This window comes from Gracilinanus agilis, chromosome 2 (assembly GCF_016433145.1).
Source record: "Gracilinanus agilis isolate LMUSP501 chromosome 2, AgileGrace, whole genome shotgun sequence".
Lineage (NCBI taxonomy): Eukaryota > Metazoa > Chordata > Mammalia > Didelphimorphia > Didelphidae > Gracilinanus > Gracilinanus agilis.
In genome coordinates this window covers 695,965,659-695,983,551 of record NC_058131.1, presented here as the reverse complement: position 1 = coordinate 695,983,551, position 17,893 = coordinate 695,965,659, and the positions used below count along the sequence as shown (strand labels likewise).

At 59.6% G+C, this 17,893-nt stretch overlaps 1 protein-coding gene across 3 annotated transcripts in view; it reads left to right on the top strand.

Moving 5' to 3' along the window:
- PPP2R2D (protein phosphatase 2 regulatory subunit Bdelta) overlaps nucleotides 1–17,522 on the top strand; it is a 28,763-nt gene extending 11,241 nt beyond the window's left edge. The window contains exons 1-9 of one of the 3 annotated variants that reach the window (XM_044659186.1): nucleotides 5,953–6,031; nucleotides 7,091–7,166; nucleotides 10,107–10,272; nucleotides 10,581–10,693; nucleotides 13,951–14,128; nucleotides 14,336–14,500; nucleotides 15,078–15,247; nucleotides 15,327–15,418; nucleotides 16,147–17,522. In XM_044659186.1, the coding sequence (XP_044515121.1) occupies nucleotides 7,098–7,166; nucleotides 10,107–10,272; nucleotides 10,581–10,693; nucleotides 13,951–14,128; nucleotides 14,336–14,500; nucleotides 15,078–15,247; nucleotides 15,327–15,418; nucleotides 16,147–16,426 (1,233 nt within the window). In that variant the 5' untranslated portion in view covers nucleotides 5,953–6,031; nucleotides 7,091–7,097 and the 3' untranslated portion in view covers nucleotides 16,427–17,522. Of the gene's footprint in view, nucleotides 1–5,933; nucleotides 6,032–7,090; nucleotides 7,167–10,106; nucleotides 10,273–10,580; nucleotides 10,694–12,848; nucleotides 13,619–13,950; nucleotides 14,129–14,335; nucleotides 14,501–15,077; nucleotides 15,248–15,326; nucleotides 15,419–16,146 lie in introns of those variants that run through there. The other 2 variants (XM_044659184.1, XM_044659185.1) reach the window with 2 other exon arrangements.
- The last annotated feature ends 371 nt before the right edge of the window (nucleotides 17,523–17,893 follow it).

Sequence of the window (17,893 nt, the reverse complement as noted above, 5' to 3'; positions counted from 1 at the left end):
GAGGAGTTGCCCTCCGAGTCTCTTAGCAAAGCTTGCACAGCTCTTTTAGGGAATGTGGAGGAAGGCATGGATGGTCAGGGTGGGTGGATGGGCCTGGCAGTGGCCTCGGAGGCCCCTCCCAACGGACTGACCCTGTTGAATGGTGTTAGCCAAAATCGGGCTCATTTCCTGAGCTCTGGAACCCGGCTTGTTTGCTTTACTAACGTGGTCAGAGTGAATCTTAAAGTCGAGGAAGCCTCCTCTTAAGGAAGGGCATCGAGAAGACACCTTGTTCTAAAAGGAATCGGGATCGGTTTGAGTCAGGAAAGTCCCGGGAAGCTAATGACTGCGTCACCGGGTGAGGCTGGACAAGGCCTCCAGGAGTAACTCCCAGGGCAAGACGGGCCATTACCGAGATGATGGCTTTTGTTCAAGAGCCGGAGTAGTCGCCGCTCGAATTTCTTATTGACGCCGCTGCTCTCTGAGCCTCCAGCTCAAGTGGCTGGACGTGTTCTGAGAACATTCCTTTGGCTCTCCTCTGCTTACCGTTTGCACCAGAGAAGAAAACGCCTGGAGCCAGTCTTGGTTCTTACAGCCATATTTGTCGTCGGTCAGGCCTAGACTCTGGAGCAATCTTCATTCCTCCTCTGGCTCGTTTTGTGGATGAGGAAACTGAGTCACAGTCACATGACTTGCCCAGAGTCGCCCAGCTAGGAAGTGTCTGAGGCCAGATTTGAACTCGCGAAGGTGACTTCCTGATTCCAGGCCCTGCGCTCGATCCCCTGTGTCCGCCCAGTTTGTTACTTAAACTAAATTGGAACCGTTTTTGGAGTCGCCGCTCAAATTTGGCCTGGACAGTAGACTCTCTACCAGGCTAAAGGGAGGACACGAAAAGGCTCTTCACTGAAGGAATAAATAAACATGGTGGGTTTTCTGAGCTTTGGGCTCGGGACAGGGAGGGGGAGGCTGTTGCCTTTGTTGTCTGCCAAAATGCTTGTCACATGCTGAGCAGTAACCATGTAGCTCCGAGCAGAGGGGGACTTGTGGGTCATCTGGGCCAGCGCACAGGATTCTAGAGAGGGAACGTGATCTCTGCAGGACTCCTATTGCTAACAGTGATGAGAATCATGTGCATTTGGATCTTCTGTCTTCAGATTAATGCTAAATATCCACTCCCAGACAGAAGAGTGGTGGAGGCTAGGCATTGGGGGTTAAGTGACTTGTCCAGGGTCACAGAGCTGGGGAGCGTCTGAGGCCAGATTGGAACTCAGGACCTCCCATCTCCAGGCCTGGTGTTCCATCCACTGAGTCTCCTGTTTGCCCCAACCAGGAATCATGAAGAAGATAAATTGGGCATTAGAACACGTCTCCTTCAGCTTAATTTCTAAACCTTAATTCTGTCTCTCCTTTCTCCCCCCCATCCCCGTTTCTGCCTCCCCCACTATTCTCTTCCTTTCTTCACCTCTTCTCTTTTCCCTGCCCCAAGCCCAGCACACTGCTAATCTCTTACCCCCCTGAATGATAGTCTTCCTCTGTCTCTCTCTGGCTCCCTTCCCCCTTCCTTCTTCCTCCACTGAGCCATTAACCACTCCAACTCCTTATAGTTTGAAAGTCTGCCGTGTGGGTGCTGTTATTGTCTCCAGTCTACGGGCAAGAGAACTAATGATGATATTATGGCACCCGAGCCCCAGCAAAGCCCGGGGAGGACGTTACTGTTACCATGTGCCCATTTTACACTTGAGGAGACAGGCAAGAAGTAACTTGCCCAAGGCCACACAGTGTCTGAAGCGATTCGAACTCGCCTTTCTTGACTCCAGGCCTAATGCCCTGTCCCCTGGCACTGCCACCTAGCTAACTGGCCCTGAACGTTTAGCTTCTGAGCAAAGCTCTAGGATTCCCGACAAGCTCCTGCCCTCGGGGAGCTTCCAGTTTAATGGGGGAGCACAGCGCCCAGAAGAATGCTGGAGGAGGACTAGCAGGTCCTTGGCCCTTGGGCAGGAAGGTGGTGAGTTGCCTGGAATGTTCCAAGCCCAGACCTCTCCAGTCAGAGGCCAGAGGAGAGAGACCAAGGAGGCCGAAGGTGTGGAGTCGGGCAGCTTCTCCTGACTGGGGCGGGATGTTCCCTGGCCTGAAATCTACTCTTGGAAAGTCGAGTTACCGTGCCCTGAGGGAGCAGAGGGCAACAGGATTTGAACTCGGGGCTTCTTGACTCCAGGTCCAGCACTCTTCTCCCCCGGGACGCTGAGCTTTTGGGCAAATGAAACCATTTCAAATGCAATCGATGAATGGTTTCTTCAAAGGCATCCCATGAGAAGAGGTCTGTGTGAATGGGAGGCCGGCCGCCTTTTACCTACTCCAGCAAGGCGGGACTTTAGCCTAGACTGAGGAATGAGATGTTACACTTGCGTCTTCCAGCCCAGAATTGCACGAGTCAGCAGCAGGACCAGGCCCTGAGACACTGGAGAGGGTCCTAAAGAACCCCAAGATCCACGAGACGGCGAGAAATGCTAGAATGGAATAAAATGTAAGGCCTCTGATCTCAGAAATAAGCACGGGGACAGACGCCAAGAACACCACGGTGGCTCCAAAACAAGGACACCCTGCTTCAAGAGATCATCGATGAAAACTGCCCAGATCGCTTGGAACCGGAGAGCAAAGTAAAGCTGGAAAGAACCCCCCGAGTCCAAGGCCGGGGTGTCGGGATCCAAATCCAGAGCTACAGGGGTGTGCCAGGAGAAGCAGAGGAAAGAGCAGAGGGCTCGAGGAGGACTCGCACGAGGAGGCCGGACGTCTGGAGCTGGGCCTTCGGATGGACTAGAGCCACGGGTTGACTTCAGGAAACCCACGCTGGCGGGTCTTCATTTATTTTGTTAAACGTCGTCCGGCGAGGGCCCCGCTAGGCCTCGGGCAGCTCCTGACACCTCCTGGAAGTGAGAACGTTCAGGCATTTCTGGTGAAAAGATGGGAGACGGGCAATAACTTTGAACTACGAATGCGAGAGTCCAGAGGAACCTCGAAAAGTGCATTTATTAGACGTGTTGGGCGATGTCACACGAACGCTTTAACTTAACAAGGGGAGAAGACCCCGACGCCTCTTCAGAGAAAGTCGAAGTTCAGAAAGAAAGCCAGAGGGGGTAGCTGGGCGGCTCAGTGGATGTAGACACAGGAGGTCCTGGTTGAAATTTGGCCTCAGACACTTCCTAGCTGTGTGACCCTGGACAAGTCACTTAAGCCCATGGCCTAGCCCTCACTATTCTTCTTCCTTAGAACCAATCTACAGTATTGATTCTAAGATGGAAGGGAAGGTTTTAAAAAAAAGCCAGAGGGTGGGGGTGGGAGAGGAACGCCAGGATTGGAAAGGAGAAAGGAAAGAGGGAGCTTGCTGGGTGGCGGGTGCGTGTTCTCCTGATCTCCAGTGAATGGAGGAGGTGGGTCGCGCCGACACGTGCCGAGCCGGAAAACAAAGGCAGTGGCTAGGCTCGAGGCGTCCCCTGGGAGACACACGATTTCTACAGCTTTGCACCTTTTAAAGCCATTTAGCGCGTCGGAAAGAGCCTTCTGAAGACTTGGACTTCCCTTCTTGCCCCTAGCCCGGTCTGCTCCCCTGCGGCCTCCAGGAGCAGACCCTGGGAGGACCGTGCCATCCCGGCTTAGCACAGAAACGTGGAAACGGTTCCGGAAAGCTCCTTCCGCTTACACGCCTGGTACCGTGCGGGCTCCCTTGCGAGCTTGGGAGGAGAGGGCCGAAGCGCCCGGGCCTTCTGAGGCAGAGATGCTGTGCTGCTCACTCCCAAGGGCTGGCACTGAGCCCCTCCAGCCGCCGTGCTGGGGACGCCGTGAGCCAATTGTTTCTCAAGATTCTTCCTTCTGAAATCCTGCTCTCGGCTCCTCCTTTGCAGCCCCGGGATCACGTGGCACTTTCCTGCCCCTCCTTCCAAGTGGCAGCCCTTCACATGGGAATGAAGGCCCTCCCTGCAGCCTTGCGAATGGAGGCTTTGTGCTAGTCTTCCTTCCTTTGATCCCCTCCGTCTGGCAGCCCAGGGGCCTCCCGAGGATTCTGTGGTAACAGCATCCTCCCTAGGGAAGGGAGAGGCCCACACACGAGACTCGCCCATCCAGGCTGCTTCTGACAACTGTCCGGGGGCCGGGAGGGGCTCGCGAGGAGCCACCTCCGGAAGGGCTTGGCCTCCCTCCTTTGGGGGACTTGCAGGGTGGCGATGCGTAAGGGGGCCAGGGCTGTGGAGCCTTGCCCGGCCGCCTGAGGAGTGTGGGAGAGCTGGGCCCACGTGGACCCTTCGTGATCCCCATCGATCGAGGGGGGCTGCAGACCGCCTTGGTGGGTGGCCATGCTTTGGGATCCTCCCAAGCGAGGGCATTGTTGAGGGCTTTTCCCTTTGGGACTTCACCCATGACTGCTGCCCCACATCTTCTCCACTAAGAAAGAGGGACCCTGCGGGGAGGGTGGCATCTTCAGGAGTGTGTGTGTGCCGCCTCCCACCTCCACCCTCTCCCCCAGGCTCTGATGGAGACGGCCCAGGGCCCTCTGCCGCCCTCTGCCTCCCTCTGCAGAGGCAGCCCGGCCCCTCTCCTGAAGACCCCGAAAGGAACGTCCTCGGCCCTGTCCAGTGGTTCCGCCTCAAAAGCTGGTGCTGTTTTTTCACGGAACCAGCCTGAAAGAAGAAACTTCCCATCTGCTTTGTGTCGGCACATCAGGAAACGTGGGACCTTCCGTGGGACTTGGAGCTCGACGTAGAAGCACCGGAAAGTCCGTTCTGGGCTATCTTCTCTGGCTTTGGCCTCGCCCAGAGAAAGCTGGGCGCCTGGAGCTACGCTTCGGAGAAGGAAGAGTCCCAGGACCCGGAGCAGGCCCTGGAGAGCATCGCGGTCCTCTGAGCCGGCCGCACGACAGTGTTAGAAAGGGGCCCAGAGCCACGCTCTCGGGCCTCGGGCTCGGCAGGGCTCAGGGGCCCGGCCCAGGCCAGAGGAGAGCGGGCTGATCACCTCCCTTCTGCCCAGGCCCGTGTGCGTGTCCACTCTCATTGCCCATCCCTGGGCCGCAGGCGTGCCTCATGTTGAGAAGGTAAACCGGCCCCGCGATCGCAGTGCTGTCCGCATACAGAACTGGAGTCGGAAGGGGTCCCGGAGGGGAGGCCGCCTCATCCAGCGTCTTGTGACAGGAATCCCAGGCTCAGGGTTCCCGATGGGTCCTCCAGCCATTGCCAAAGAAGTCCAGAGGGGGAAATAGGCCCTTTGGGGAAAGGACGTGTGGGCGACGAGCGTTCATCAGGTGCCAGCTGAGGGTTTTGTAGGTGATGCTGGAGGTAATGAGCAGCCATGGGAGTTTATTGAGTAGGAGGGGCACATGGTCGGATGATGGCCCCCAGGAGCCTCTGCCATAGTCCAGGGGAGGAGGGGAGGGGAGGGGAGGGATGGCTGCCAGTGGGAAGCCCGAGTTCAGGGTTAGAAACAGGGAGGCCCTTCTGTCCTCTGACGCCAATCGGAGTGAATTGAAGCCTTTTCTATAGAATCTTAAATGACTGAAGCCGGTTGGCCTTTTCTCCAGACCCAACCCGCCCCCTCCTTCATTTGGCTCCAGGCCACGTGTCTTCCAGAGCATGCAGGCCAGCCGGTGGTTGTCCAGGACCAAGCAGAATCCTGCTGGCGTGCTCCGCTCAGGGCTCAAAGAGCAGGCCCGGGCTTGTGCTCCATGGCGGGCGAGGCCTGGACTGCCTTGAACGGCCCTTCCTGGCTCAGCATCTGGGATCCGTGTTCTAAGGCCTGGCCTCGGTCCCCTCAGATTGGGGGGCCCATGAAGGGCCTTTTAACACTGAAAATATTTTCAGTTTAAGTGAGGAGGATTCGGAGGCCTCCATTAAGAGTTTGCTGCTGTTACTGCTACTTGGGGCCTTTCTCTAAACTAAATTGTGTCCCTCGTGTTTGTGTTTTGTTAACAGCTGATATCATTTCCACTGTCGAATTTAATTACTCCGGAGACCTTCTTGCAACTGGAGACAAGGGCGGCAGAGTGGTTATATTTCAGAAAGAACAAGAGGTTAGTGACTCGAGAGCGCCGTTACTTCGTGTGTTGCCAGCATGACATGGAAGCGGATTCGAGCCTCATCCACGTGCCTGTGCGGTTGAGGTGTTCAGAGCATCCCCAGAGAGACTTTCAGAGCTTCTTCCTTTCTGTGTGCCCCTCCTGGACGAGCCGTTTCCGAACCACGGACGGTAAAGTCGGGCGTTCAGGGCCTCATTCTTGCCATTGCCCAGGCAGCTTTTAACTCTGAATGACACATGCTGGACCTGAGAGGGAGGCAGAGAGAGGAGAGACCGGGGCCTCCCAGGCCGAGGTTGGCTGCCGCTGGCCTCCTGGGCACTGAGGTCCTTGGCCTCAAGACACCCCTTTCCCCTGTGGGACGGCGGCTCAGTTATGTGGCTGCAGGAGGGCTGGCAGGCCAGCATCTCGCCTCACCACGTTGCAAACGGGAATGTCTTTGGCTTCACCAAGCATGGGCATGGTCAGGATTGCCCCAAATGCCCTGTGGGCAGTGGATAGAGCCCTGGGCCTCGCTGGGTGACCCTGGGCAGGTCCCTTGGCCCTGTTTACCTCAGTGGGCTGGAGGAGATGGCCAGCCGCCCCGGTGTCTGCCAGGAGCCCCCCCAGCAGGGTCACAGAGCAGGCTCGTTAGTGTGCGTGCGCACCAGCGCTTCCTTTGTCCCAAGGAGCAGACATGACTGTGCTTGGTGGGGTGGCCTTGCCTGGCCAAGGCTCAGTTTCTCCATCTGTAAAATGGCAGTGCTGAGACTCGGGCTTCTCTGCTCGTGGAATCTGAGGGTAGCACTCGGACGTCAGTCGGCCCGCAGCTCGAGAGCCTCAGCCTCGGCTTCTGGGCCCCCAGCCTGGCGGGCACCCGGGGCTGACTATGCCCGTCCATCCAGAACGTCGATGGTCTGAGGCTCTGGCCAGGCCTCTGGGTCAGTGGCAGGTGTTTTTGCTCTTGCCTCAAAGGAGCGTCTCCAGTAGCAGCTGAGGGGACACGGCCTCGAGCCGGCTCTGGATGGCCCGGCTCCCCCCCGGGTCCCCCCAGTAATTGTCTTCTTTTCTGCCTAGCTCATGCATGGCGGCGGCGCTGTTGATGGAGCTGCTTGGCCTGGGATATCAGAGGAGGCTCGGTCTGCAGTTCCCTGTAAGTGGCTCTTGAAGCCCACCCTCCCTGCTACCAGGGCAGGTGCAGCACTTCCTGCAGGAAAGGCTCTGCAGCTAAAAGACAGGGGGCTGGGGCAGCCACCCCGGCCCTGCCTCCCCCGAGCTGAGGCTGGCCGCCGTGGCCAGGCCCTCCCTGTCCCAGCGCCCCTTTCTGGACCCATTTCACCTTTGGGGGTTCCCCGTTCACTCTTGCCTTTTGCTCCCTGTAAAAGCAGAGGCGATGGTCCATGGAGGCCTCCCTCGGCTTCTCTGGCCAAGGTCGGGGGGGGGAGGGGGTCTCCAGCTGCTGCCAGCCACAGAAAAGACAGCGAGGGGAGGTGGGCCAGCGGGCACCAAAGGCGTCAAGCCATCTGTCGTTTGTCGCACAGGGAGCCAGAGGCCCGATTGGCACCCGGGGCCCACGGCCACGTAACAGAGCCAGGCAGGGCCGGCCCTTTTCGTCCCTGCCCTGCGGTTTAATGTGGGTACAGAGGCCAGAGGGTCCGGGTTCCCCCCGGAGTCTTGAAATGAGTCTTCTAACTGCAGAAGATGACGTGTTTGAGTTCTGCAGCCATTGCTGGCGCCCCTGCTAGCAGCGAGGATTCGCTTACGGGAAGCTGTAGGAGGGTCTGTCTTTGATGTCACCAGCGGGGGGCGGGGGGCGGGGGGCACAGAAGGTTCTCTGCCTCCAAAGGGAGCAGGATTCTGGGGAACCAGCAGTCTCCAGTGCTCAGAAACCAGGCCTCGACCTCCCAGGGGCAAGGCCTAAAGGCATCTGGGCCTTTCAAAAGGAGATTTGGGGACGGCAGCAGCCTCTGGGCAAACGCCGGGCGGTGCAGACCTCAGCTGGTGTCTCCAGATCGCGGATGCTTGTCACCGAGCCCTGACCTCAGCCTCGGTCACTTAAGTTGGAGTGTGTAGACAGTACTTGGCAGAAGGGGGAATGCGCACACAGACCCGTCCTCACCTCCACACGTATAGGTAACTGGTTCTCCTATTGATTATTGAGCCTTCCCTAATAAGAGAATTAGGAAATGAGCGGCCATGCCCAGGAGCGAGGCCCTACAGCCAGGGTGGTTGGTCGTGGGGAGCAGGTGGCACAGCTCCCTCTCCTCTCTCTCTCTCACACACACACACACACACTCTCTCTCTCTCTCTCTCTCTCTCCCTCTCCCTCCCTCTCTTCCTCTGGCAGTGTTAGGAGCAGGAAACCTTCTGCCCACCAATAAAGTTCAACCAGGAGAAGCTTCGTGTATTCTAGAGATTACGTTGTCTTGGGAATGTCCTCAGGAAACATCCTGATGAATTAGGATGATCTTGAAGGCGTGGCTGTTGGCTTCTTTGCAGGCTTTGGGCTGGTGGGCAGAGACAGGGGGAGACAGACAGACAGACAGACAGAGAAAGGTGAAGAGGAGCAAGAAAGGCTGGAAGGAGTAGGACTGTGCTCAGGAGGTTTGATGGAAGGCGCAGCTGGGGAGATGGAGAGGAGCTAGGCAGGGTCACAGCAGGAGGAGGGAAGGAGGCCTGGCTCCATGCCTGCACCCAGGATGGCACCTCATACTTCAGGGGCCTCCTGACCTGGCTTGCCCTCTGCTCTCTCTCACTCATTTCCCCAGACAGCCGAAGGCTTCCGAGCCTGTGGTAGACGACGCTGTGCCCGGATTGTCACCAAGCTGGGCGCGTGGCCGTGGGGGTCGTGTGTTTTACTAACATTGTCCCAAGGGACTAGCAGGCCCTCAAGGCCTGCTGGGTATTTTCCCCTTGGATAGTTCCCCAGAAGTTGTTTTGTTGCAGTTTTTAGTCAGGAACTTTGCAAGCAGCTTCCATCTTTCTCTTGAAACACCCCCCAGAAGAATAACTCCAGGCTGCCTTGCCTGTCCCAGTCTCCGCAGGTCTCCGGCTGCCTTTCACATGTCTCGCACTGGATGTCCAGTAGACGTCTGAAACCAAACATGTCCCCCTAAACCCTCCTTTCCTCCTCCCTTCTTGATGACTGTGGCTCTCGCCACCCCGCAGCCTCTCCATTTTAGCATTTCACCTTGGCGGCGTCTCCCCCCTCCTCCTCTCCTGACGCTGCGTCCACCTCCATGCAGTAGACCTCGGTGGCGCCCTGCTTCCTCCAGAAGTGACAGCACAGAAGGAAATACAGAATGCTGTGTCTGCCGTTCAAAGCCCTTCCAATCTGACCCCCTCCTACCTTTCCGGGCTTCCAGGTCCTCTTTGATGCCTCTTGGAGGCCTCCTGGCTGTTCCTTCTCTCTAGCCACCACCCCCGCCCTACCTAGAATGACTCCCGGCCTTCCTGGCTTCCTTTAGGCCCCAGCTAAAATGGCACCTCCTACAGGAAGCCTTTCCCAGCCCCTCTTCATTTTAGCGCCTTCCTCGGTTTGTTATTTGCTCATGGTCTTGTGTATTGATAGGTTTGCTTGCTGTCACCCCCATAAGCTTCCCGAGGGCAGGGACTGTCTCCTTTGGTATCCCAAACGCCAAGCATAGTGCCTGGCGCGTAGTAGGTGCTTAGTAAGTGATTATTGATCCGTTCCTACGACCTGGTGAAGAGGAACAAGTGTGGGCCAGATTATTGGCCTCGTTACACTGAGACCGAAGTGGTCTTGCTTTTACCCCGTGGGCTCTTCCAGAGGCCGCGTGGCTTACTGGCCCAAGAGCCTGAGCTGGGCTCGCCTTTGACGGTGCCGGCTGGTCGCTCTGGGCGGCTTCCTCCAAACTCTGGCCTTGCTAGAGGGAGTTTTCTGCCCTGGGAATTCCCTTTGAGCAGTGACATCCCAGGTCGCTCTTCCCTGCCTGCTCCCTAATCCGTCATTGGTTCTTTGGGTTCCTTCGCACGCGTGACTGGTAGACTTCATAGAGCGCGTTGTAAATGTTTCCGAAGCCCCCCGGACACGTGCTTGTTCATTAAAGCAGCTGTCGTGTTTTCCTTTCAGAATAAAAGCCGTCCTCATTCTAGAGGCGAATATAATGTTTACAGTACCTTTCAAAGTCACGAGCCTGAATTCGACTATCTGAAAAGTCTAGAGATCGAGGAAAAAATTAATAAGATTAGGTGGTTGCCGCAACAGAATGCTGCGCACTTCCTGCTCTCTACTAACGGTAAGGCTTCGCGCCCAGGCTGGGAGCACCGTTTGGGTTGGAGGCCGAAGTGTTCTGGGTTCTGGGGTTGCTTCGCATTCCATGCCATCGCCCTCCTTTTTTCTTCATGGAACCTTCCACAGAAAATCCTTAGCTAAGAGGGAGGTGTCACGGGGTTCTGGAAACACGGGGCTGTGCCTGGACAGATTTCTCCATGGGTCGTGGCAGCCTAAGAGGGCCTCCCTGCCTCCTTCCCTTCCTCCCGGGCTCTGGGTTTGTGATTGGAGGAGTCTGACGGGTGTGTAAAGAATGAGACCTTCTATTTCCAGATAAAACTATTAAATTATGGAAAATAAGTGAACGAGATAAGCGAGCGGAAGGTTACAACCTGAAGGATGAGGATGGGAGACGGCGAGATCCGTTCCGAATCACAGCACTACGGGTACGTTTCCTTCCAGACTCTGTCCCTCGGGCTTCTTGCGTGTCAGTGCGGCATGTGGCCCAGGGAGAAAGGGGGAGGCCGGCGCCCTGCAGACCCTGCCTCCCCTGGTCCTTTGTTTGGCCTGCTTCTTCTTTGTTCTTCCCCCGGAGGGTCCGAGTTCGGGGGGCCTGGCTCATTCTCGCTTCTGCCCCCGTGCCTGGCACTTAGAAATGCTTGTTGACTGCCAAGATGGTCCTGGGTTGGACCAGATGGCCTGCTCGGGGGCTGGCAGTGACTTGAGCCCTCTGAGGTGCTTTAGGGAGCGATGGCTGTAGGGTTCCGCCCTTCGTTTGGCCTCTTCCGCCATCCCAAGCACGGACGACTGTGGAGAGCACACGGGGCCTCCAAAGGAGGAGATGGGCAGAGTCCAGTTAGAGGAGGGACGTCTCCGTCCCTGGAGGTGGGTTTCTTGTTGCAGATTAGATGAGCTCTCATTGGGCCTGGCCGGAGCCTCTCCTGAGGCGTGACTCGTTCTTTCCGTTCTACAGGAGGAGCCGCTGGGTGGCTCAGTGGATAGAGAGCCAGGCCTAGAGATGGGTTCACATGTGGCTGTGGATACTTGCAGCTGTGTGACCCTGGGCCAGTCACGTAACCGCCACTGCCCTTCTGCCTTAGACAGAAAATAAGGGCGGGTGCTTCGAAGGCGCTCGATTTCATGTGATTGCAGTGGCTGCAAGTTCAGAGCGGATTCATGTGCATTTTACAGAATTCTCCCCCGAGTCTGTAGAGTGCGGGCGGAGCAGAGTCTCGGCTGCGATGCCCAAATCACTGTCCCGTGGGACGCTACAGAAACACACGCGTGTTGTCACGGGTTTGTCGTCGAAGGGGGGTTAAGAGTTGGGAGGAATCTGCAGGGGCTTGAGGGAGCCCCGTTTCCTCCTCGGGGAGGACCTGCTCTCGGCGGCCTGGACGGAGGCCGCTTCTCATGGCAGGCCGGCGGCACCCCCTCAAGGAGCTCCTGCTTCTGCGCGTGGCCTTGCTGCTTGCTGACGGGGAAGAGACGTGCAGAGGGTGGCAGGAAGGCTCCAGCCAGGCACCGCAGTCCTTCCCTTCCCTTCAGAATTCCGAGGGCGATCCCAGGAGCTCCAGGCCAGGAGCTTGTCTTGTGGCCCTCCAGCCTGGCCGAACCCGAATCTCCTCTTCGAGACAAGAAGCCGTTCTGTCTTTCCTGAAGACTGCGAGGGAGAGAAGGTGGCCGGCTCCCAGGCTCAGAAAGCGGGCCTTTTCCTCTGCAGCCTGCCCCGATCGGTCCCGTGGGGCCAGGCCCTCTCCCTCTGCCCCGGGCAGCACCCCACGTGTTTGGCGTAACGCCCAAAGGGAGCTGGGAAAGGCGGAGACAGTTGGCCTCCCGCAGCCTCCCAGGTGCTCAGCTCAGGCCAGGCGCGTGTGTGCTTGGGGGCTCGGGGATCCCGTGTCCCTCGTCTCTCCTGCCCCCATTTTCTGGAGGAACGAGGGACCCCACGCTCACCTGGAATCTGGCGTGGAAGGAGGCCCCATGGAGGTTCACGGGTACATTCACGTGCTGGTTCTTCCTTCTGCGGTTTTGTGGGCACCCAGAACCTGAGGCATTCGTCCGAGCCCTAAATGGGGGCAGCGAGATCGAGGGCCGTCCAGCCTCTGCCCTCCAACGAGTCTCAGCCCAGCTTTTCTGTTCTCGGGGGAGGGGGATTCTTTTTGCAGTTTTCCATCTTGGTTCTCTTCAAGACAGCCTGTTGTGAGTGAGATGGCGCGTGCACTGTCCGTGGTAGGATTCTGGGTTCAAGCTGTGACCGAGGGCTCCATCCACCCCTGGAGGAAATGGAGTCTCAAGGGGAGACTTGCCCGGGGTGACCGCCTGGTATTGAGCACAAGATGACTCTCGGCCCCTTGGGTTCACCAGCTGGACAGGCATCCGTAGGGGCTCAGGAAACCTGCCCAGAAGGAGCCGAGCACCTGGGCAGGTCTGGTGGCCCCCAGCAGCCAGATGAGACTTTGGGGCTCATGTTTCAAGCTGGAGGGGGCCCTTTGTCGTCCCAGTGTGGTCCTTCACGTCCTTCCGGTGAAAAGCCAGGATGCCTCCGATCCCATTCTCGAGGAGGAGGCTCTGACGACTGCGCCAAGCACAGGGGCAGAAGCCTCGAGCATGTGTCGTCACTGGGGGGCGCCGGGCACGACTCATTGCCCAGGAGGGCTTAGAAGGACCTCGGGGAGTCTCTGCCCCTCTCGTGGCTGCGGGGCTCATTCCCCGAGCAGGCCCAGCGGCGGCCCCGCTCGCCACACTGTCTCCTAGATGTGATGAGATGAAAGAAAACTGCCGGAATAGGGCAGCCACGGTGGGGCGGCCGGCACGGGGAGCTCCATTCCAGGAGAAAAGTTCCTCCAGACGGGCCTGCGTCCCTCGAGTTTGCCTGTGGCGGGATGCCCAAGGCTGCGCTCTTAGACCCTCAAAGGGCCAAGTTTCCTGTGGGTGCCAGAGGCCGAGGCGGTGACCGGGCAGGTTTCCCCCTTCTGCCCCCGACACAGAGCCCTCCCCTCCCTGGGCCTGGGGCAGTCTCTGCCACTCAGCCCCGTTTGTGCTTGGCGTGTGCGCCCGTTTTTCACCCGCTGGCCTACGTCTGCAGGACCAGACCTCCGCCGGGTCGCAGCGAAGACCCTGAGAGGAAGCTCGGCTTCGGCTTTGGATGGGGGGGGGGGTGGCCTCGAGAGTTCGACCCGGCCATGTGGCCCGCCAGGGCCTGGCAGCGGGAGCCCGACGTCTTCCGGCTGAGATCAGCCCGTGTGAACGCGATGGCACAACTGGCATCCCCGCCTCACCGACTGGTTCTCCGGAACCTCGTCCCGGCCCGAAGGCCAGCCCGACGGCTCCCCTCGGAAGTCCAGCCGACGTCTTCTAACGCACACTTCGGGGTGGGTTTGGGGGGTGTTTGACGCTGCTTTAGACGCAGCAGGGGTTCTGTTTGTCCTGAGACGATGCGGGGGGCCTCTTCTCAGACGCTTCCCTTCCGTCTTCGCCCCCGCGCCGTGGCAGCTCCAAGGCAGAAGAGCGCTCGGGGCCATGGTGGGAAGTGTCCGGGGGCTCCCCGAGCCCCCAGCTGCCCCCGATGCAGATGTCCGCCCCCCCTCTTCCTTCCGCCTTCCTTCTGTGCGTTTGGGGCTGCTGAGACGGAGATGGCGCCGTCGGGGCACGGCCGGCCGCCTCCGCGGGGGTTTCCTCCCGTGACGGCGCTCTCCCCGCGCAGGTCCCCATCCTGAAGCCCATGGACCTGATGGTGGAGGCGAGCCCCCGCAGGATCTTCGCCAACGCGCACACCTACCACATCAACTCCATCTCCGTCAACAGCGACCACGAGACCTACCTGTCTGCGGACGACCTGAGGATCAACCTGTGGCACCTGGAGATCACCGACCGGAGCTTCAGTATCCTTGTCCCCCCCGGCGGGGTCAGGAGGGGCCCGTCCCGAGCCCCCAGGAGCCCCGTGTGTCTGCGTCACGGCTACTGAGCGGGGCCCGGGCTCGCCCCCCACAAGGTCCTGGGCCCTCCGGGATCCCCCGCAGCGTGCCCCTGGGGTGCCCCCTTCCCCCCCCGCGGCTCCCTGCCTGTTAGCCTTGACCGGCCCCTCGCAGACATCGTGGACATCAAGCCCATCAACATGGAGGAGCTGACCGAGGTGATCACGGCCGCCGAGTTCCACCCGCATCAGTGCAACGTCTTTGTGTACAGCAGCAGCAAAGGCACCATCCGCCTGTGCGACATGCGCTCCTCCGCCCTGTGCGACCGGCACTCCAAGTGTAAGTCTAACGGGGCGTCCGGGGCCCTCGGGCCGGTCCGAGGAAGGGGGGCGTCCGGGTCACCTCGGGCCAGCTCCGCTCCTGCTGAGGCATAAGTGAACGGCTCCTGTTTTAATCCAGGAGTCAGAGGAAGCTCCGTCTGGGGGAGGCACGGGGAGTGGGCCCCCTTTTTTAGGAAGCCAAAGGAAATCCAAGAAAAGGATTCATGGCACCCTCAGGATGGGGGGGGGGCTGCGGTATTTTCTCAGGGGAGCTGGAGAAGCATTTGATTTCCCAAACGAGGGGTGTGTGGTGGAAACAGGCCTCCTACTGTGCAGAATCGATCTGCCTTTCCCACCAAGGCCGCCCGGCAGTCGCCCCGCTTTTTCCCTGGCCTTCTCTGGGGTCCTCACTTGGTGCCCCGATGACGGTAGGCAGGAGGCCATCCGCCAATGGAGGACGAGCGTCCCCGGCAGAGGCCCCCCGCGGCGGGGTTTGGGGCTCTCACTGGGTGGAAACGCGTCTCGACGTGGAGAAGACGGCGAGGCCTCGGAGCGCTGTCCGGGGCCGTCCGAGCTCTCTGCTCTCCCTCCTCCAGTTTTCGAGGAGCCCGAAGACCCGAGCAGCCGCTCGTTCTTCTCCGAGATCATCTCCTCCATCTCGGACGTGAAGTTCAGTCACGGCGGCCGCTACATGATGACCAGAGACTACCTGTCCGTCAAGGTGTGGGACCTCAACATGGAGAGCCGCCCCGTCGAGACCTACCAGGTGAGGCTCCGCTCGGGCTGGGCTTCCCGGCGCCAGCCCTGCCTCGGCGCTCACCGCGCCGTGTCTGCTCTCGCGCCAGGTTCACGAGTATCTCCGCAGCAAGCTTTGCTCCCTCTACGAGAACGACTGCATATTTGACAAGTTCGAGTGCTGCTGGAACGGTTCCGACAGGTCAGTTGGGCCCAATTTGGGAAAGGCCAAGGCCCTCGGGGGCTTGACCGGGGCCTGGAGACCGCACTGGCCAGAGGGAGTGGAGTGAGACACCGGCAGCCTCTCCTGCCTCCACACGGTCTCCTCTGGCTTGGGGGGCCGGGGCAGGGGGCAGAGGGGGGCCTTCAGAAGGGCGGCTGTCCCGGCCCCCTCAACCAGAGCCTAGAAAGCCGCTGCCCCATCCTGCTAACGAGCCTTTTCCTGCACTTGGCTCTCACTTGCTCCTCTCCCTGGGCCGGGGCCTAGAACTGGGTCTGGGGGTTCAGGGACCCACCAGAAGAGGAAGTTCCCGAGTCCAAGAGGCATCCAGCATGTCCGGGGGGGCCTGACTTCAGGGCCTGTTGGCTGCCCTCCACCGCCTCACGTATGTGTTGATGCCCTTGCCTGGCCGGGCACTGAGAAAATCAGATGTTACCTAGAAGTTAGTGTGGGGAGCCAGGGTCCCCCTCAAATGGAAAAAGTACCTGAGAATTGGAGGCTTTATTACAAGTTCCCTGATTTGAGTGCCATCCCCCTCCCCCAGAATCTCTGGGTACCCCACTGGGAGTCTCTGCATCCCCCTCCCCGGGGATCTCTGCAACCCCCCCTCCCCAGGGATCTCTGTGCACCCCCTTCCCCAGGGGTCTTTAGGTAACCCCCCAGGGCTGCCGGATGACTGAGAGGGCCCCCTTTTTCTTGCTCCCCCACAGCGCCCTCATGACCGGCTCCTACAACAACTTCTTCAGGATGTTCGACAGAAGCACCCGGAGGGACGTCACGTTGGAGGCCTCCAGGGAGAGCAGCAAGCCGCGCGCCATCCTGAAGCCCCGCAAAGTGTGTCCGGGGGGCAAGAGGAAGAAAGACGAGATCAGCGCAGACAGCCTGGACTTTAACAGGAAGATCCTGCACACGGCCTGGCACCCCCTGGACAACATCATTGCTGTGGCGGCCACCAACAACCTGTACATATTCCAGGACAAGATCAACTGAAGAGCTCGGCTCCTGCCTCCGGAGCGGCCGCTCTTCTGTGAAACGAGGCGCCCTCGCCCCCCGCGGCCCGGCCTGCCTCCCCCGGAAGCTGGGCTGACAGACGGTGCTCGGCGGGGGCCGACCTGCAGGCCGGAGGAGGGCTGCCCGGACTGCCCTCCCATCTCCGCCGTCCCCCGGGGGCCTCTCGGAGCCCGTGTTCATGCCCAGAAAACCCCTCCTGGTCCAGCCCTGGCCCAGCGGAGGCGGCTCTCCCGCCGGCTGCTCGGGGGGCCGAGGCAGGCCATCCCGCCGCCGCCCCCACCCGCTGGCGGAGCCACTTAATAAAAGTGAGAAGCTGTAAACAAAGCGTGTTTTTCGGTCTGCCAGTCCGAGTCCCTCTTCGCTGTCTCTCCCTGCGGTCTTCGAGCCTGCGTGGGGCGATCCCGAGGGGAAGACGTGCCCGTCTCTGTCCCGAGTCACCGGCACAACGGGGCCTGCGGGCTGGCCTTGGGCGGGGGCAGGGGGTGTCGCTCCTCAGCAGGATGGAGCAGCTCCGGCCAGCGAGGGCGTCCCAAGTCGCTGCTGCTTGTCCCGGGCGTGCGGGGCCTTCCCTCCTCGGCGAGGGCGCCCGGCGGCGCTACTGGGTTTTAACCTTTTTAGGACTTGGGGGTGGGGGGTCTGCGGTTAGGGTTTGGGTACAGTTATCTGCATGCCGAATTTCGTATTGCAACTCGGGCCGCCACGCCACCAGGACAGGTTCCCAGTTCCAGTGGACGACCGGATCCTGCAGAGGCGTTGGTCCGTCCCCAGAGTAATCGGGGTACAGGGCGCACGGGGGGGGGCGGGTGCTAAATGCTGCCAGGGCCTCCCGGGGGACGGACGGGAGCCGCAGCTCGGGCTAAATGAAGCGGGGAGCCCCCCCCGGGGCCCTCATGAGGCGAGACGAGAGGAAGAACTTGCTCCCGAGTCTCCTGGTCGGGGCGCAGATCCTGGGTGCGGAGCCGGGTCGTGGGCGCCGCGGCCCCCTTGGTCCTCCTATTGCAGTGCTCACACGTGGGGTTGTATATACTTGTTCAACTATTTTGGTCAAAAAGTTTAATAAATTTTAAATGTTAAGCTGGATTTCCACTGCGTACTTGGACATTTTTCCGTGTCTTTCTGCGGAACTTGGAGGAGGTTCCCATTTTGGGGGGCTTCGTTGGCGCGGCTCTTCCTCTCCTCCAATGCAGGCCTTCCCTGTTTTCTCCTCTTGGGATAGTCTTTGTCTTTACGTAAATCCTTCCTGCAGGAGCCGCTGACCGCCACTGGAGGGACCGTGCAGGTGGCCACACCAGCGAGGAGGAGGAGCCGTCCCGCACGTCCCTTTGGAAGTCGCTTCTCTCAAGATGCGTCGGATCCTCAGCACGAGGTCAGTGCTCTGTGTGTCCATCCTGGCTGGAGGCTCTGGACGTGGGCCCCGATCCAGGCACCTGTTGGGGAAACTCCTGT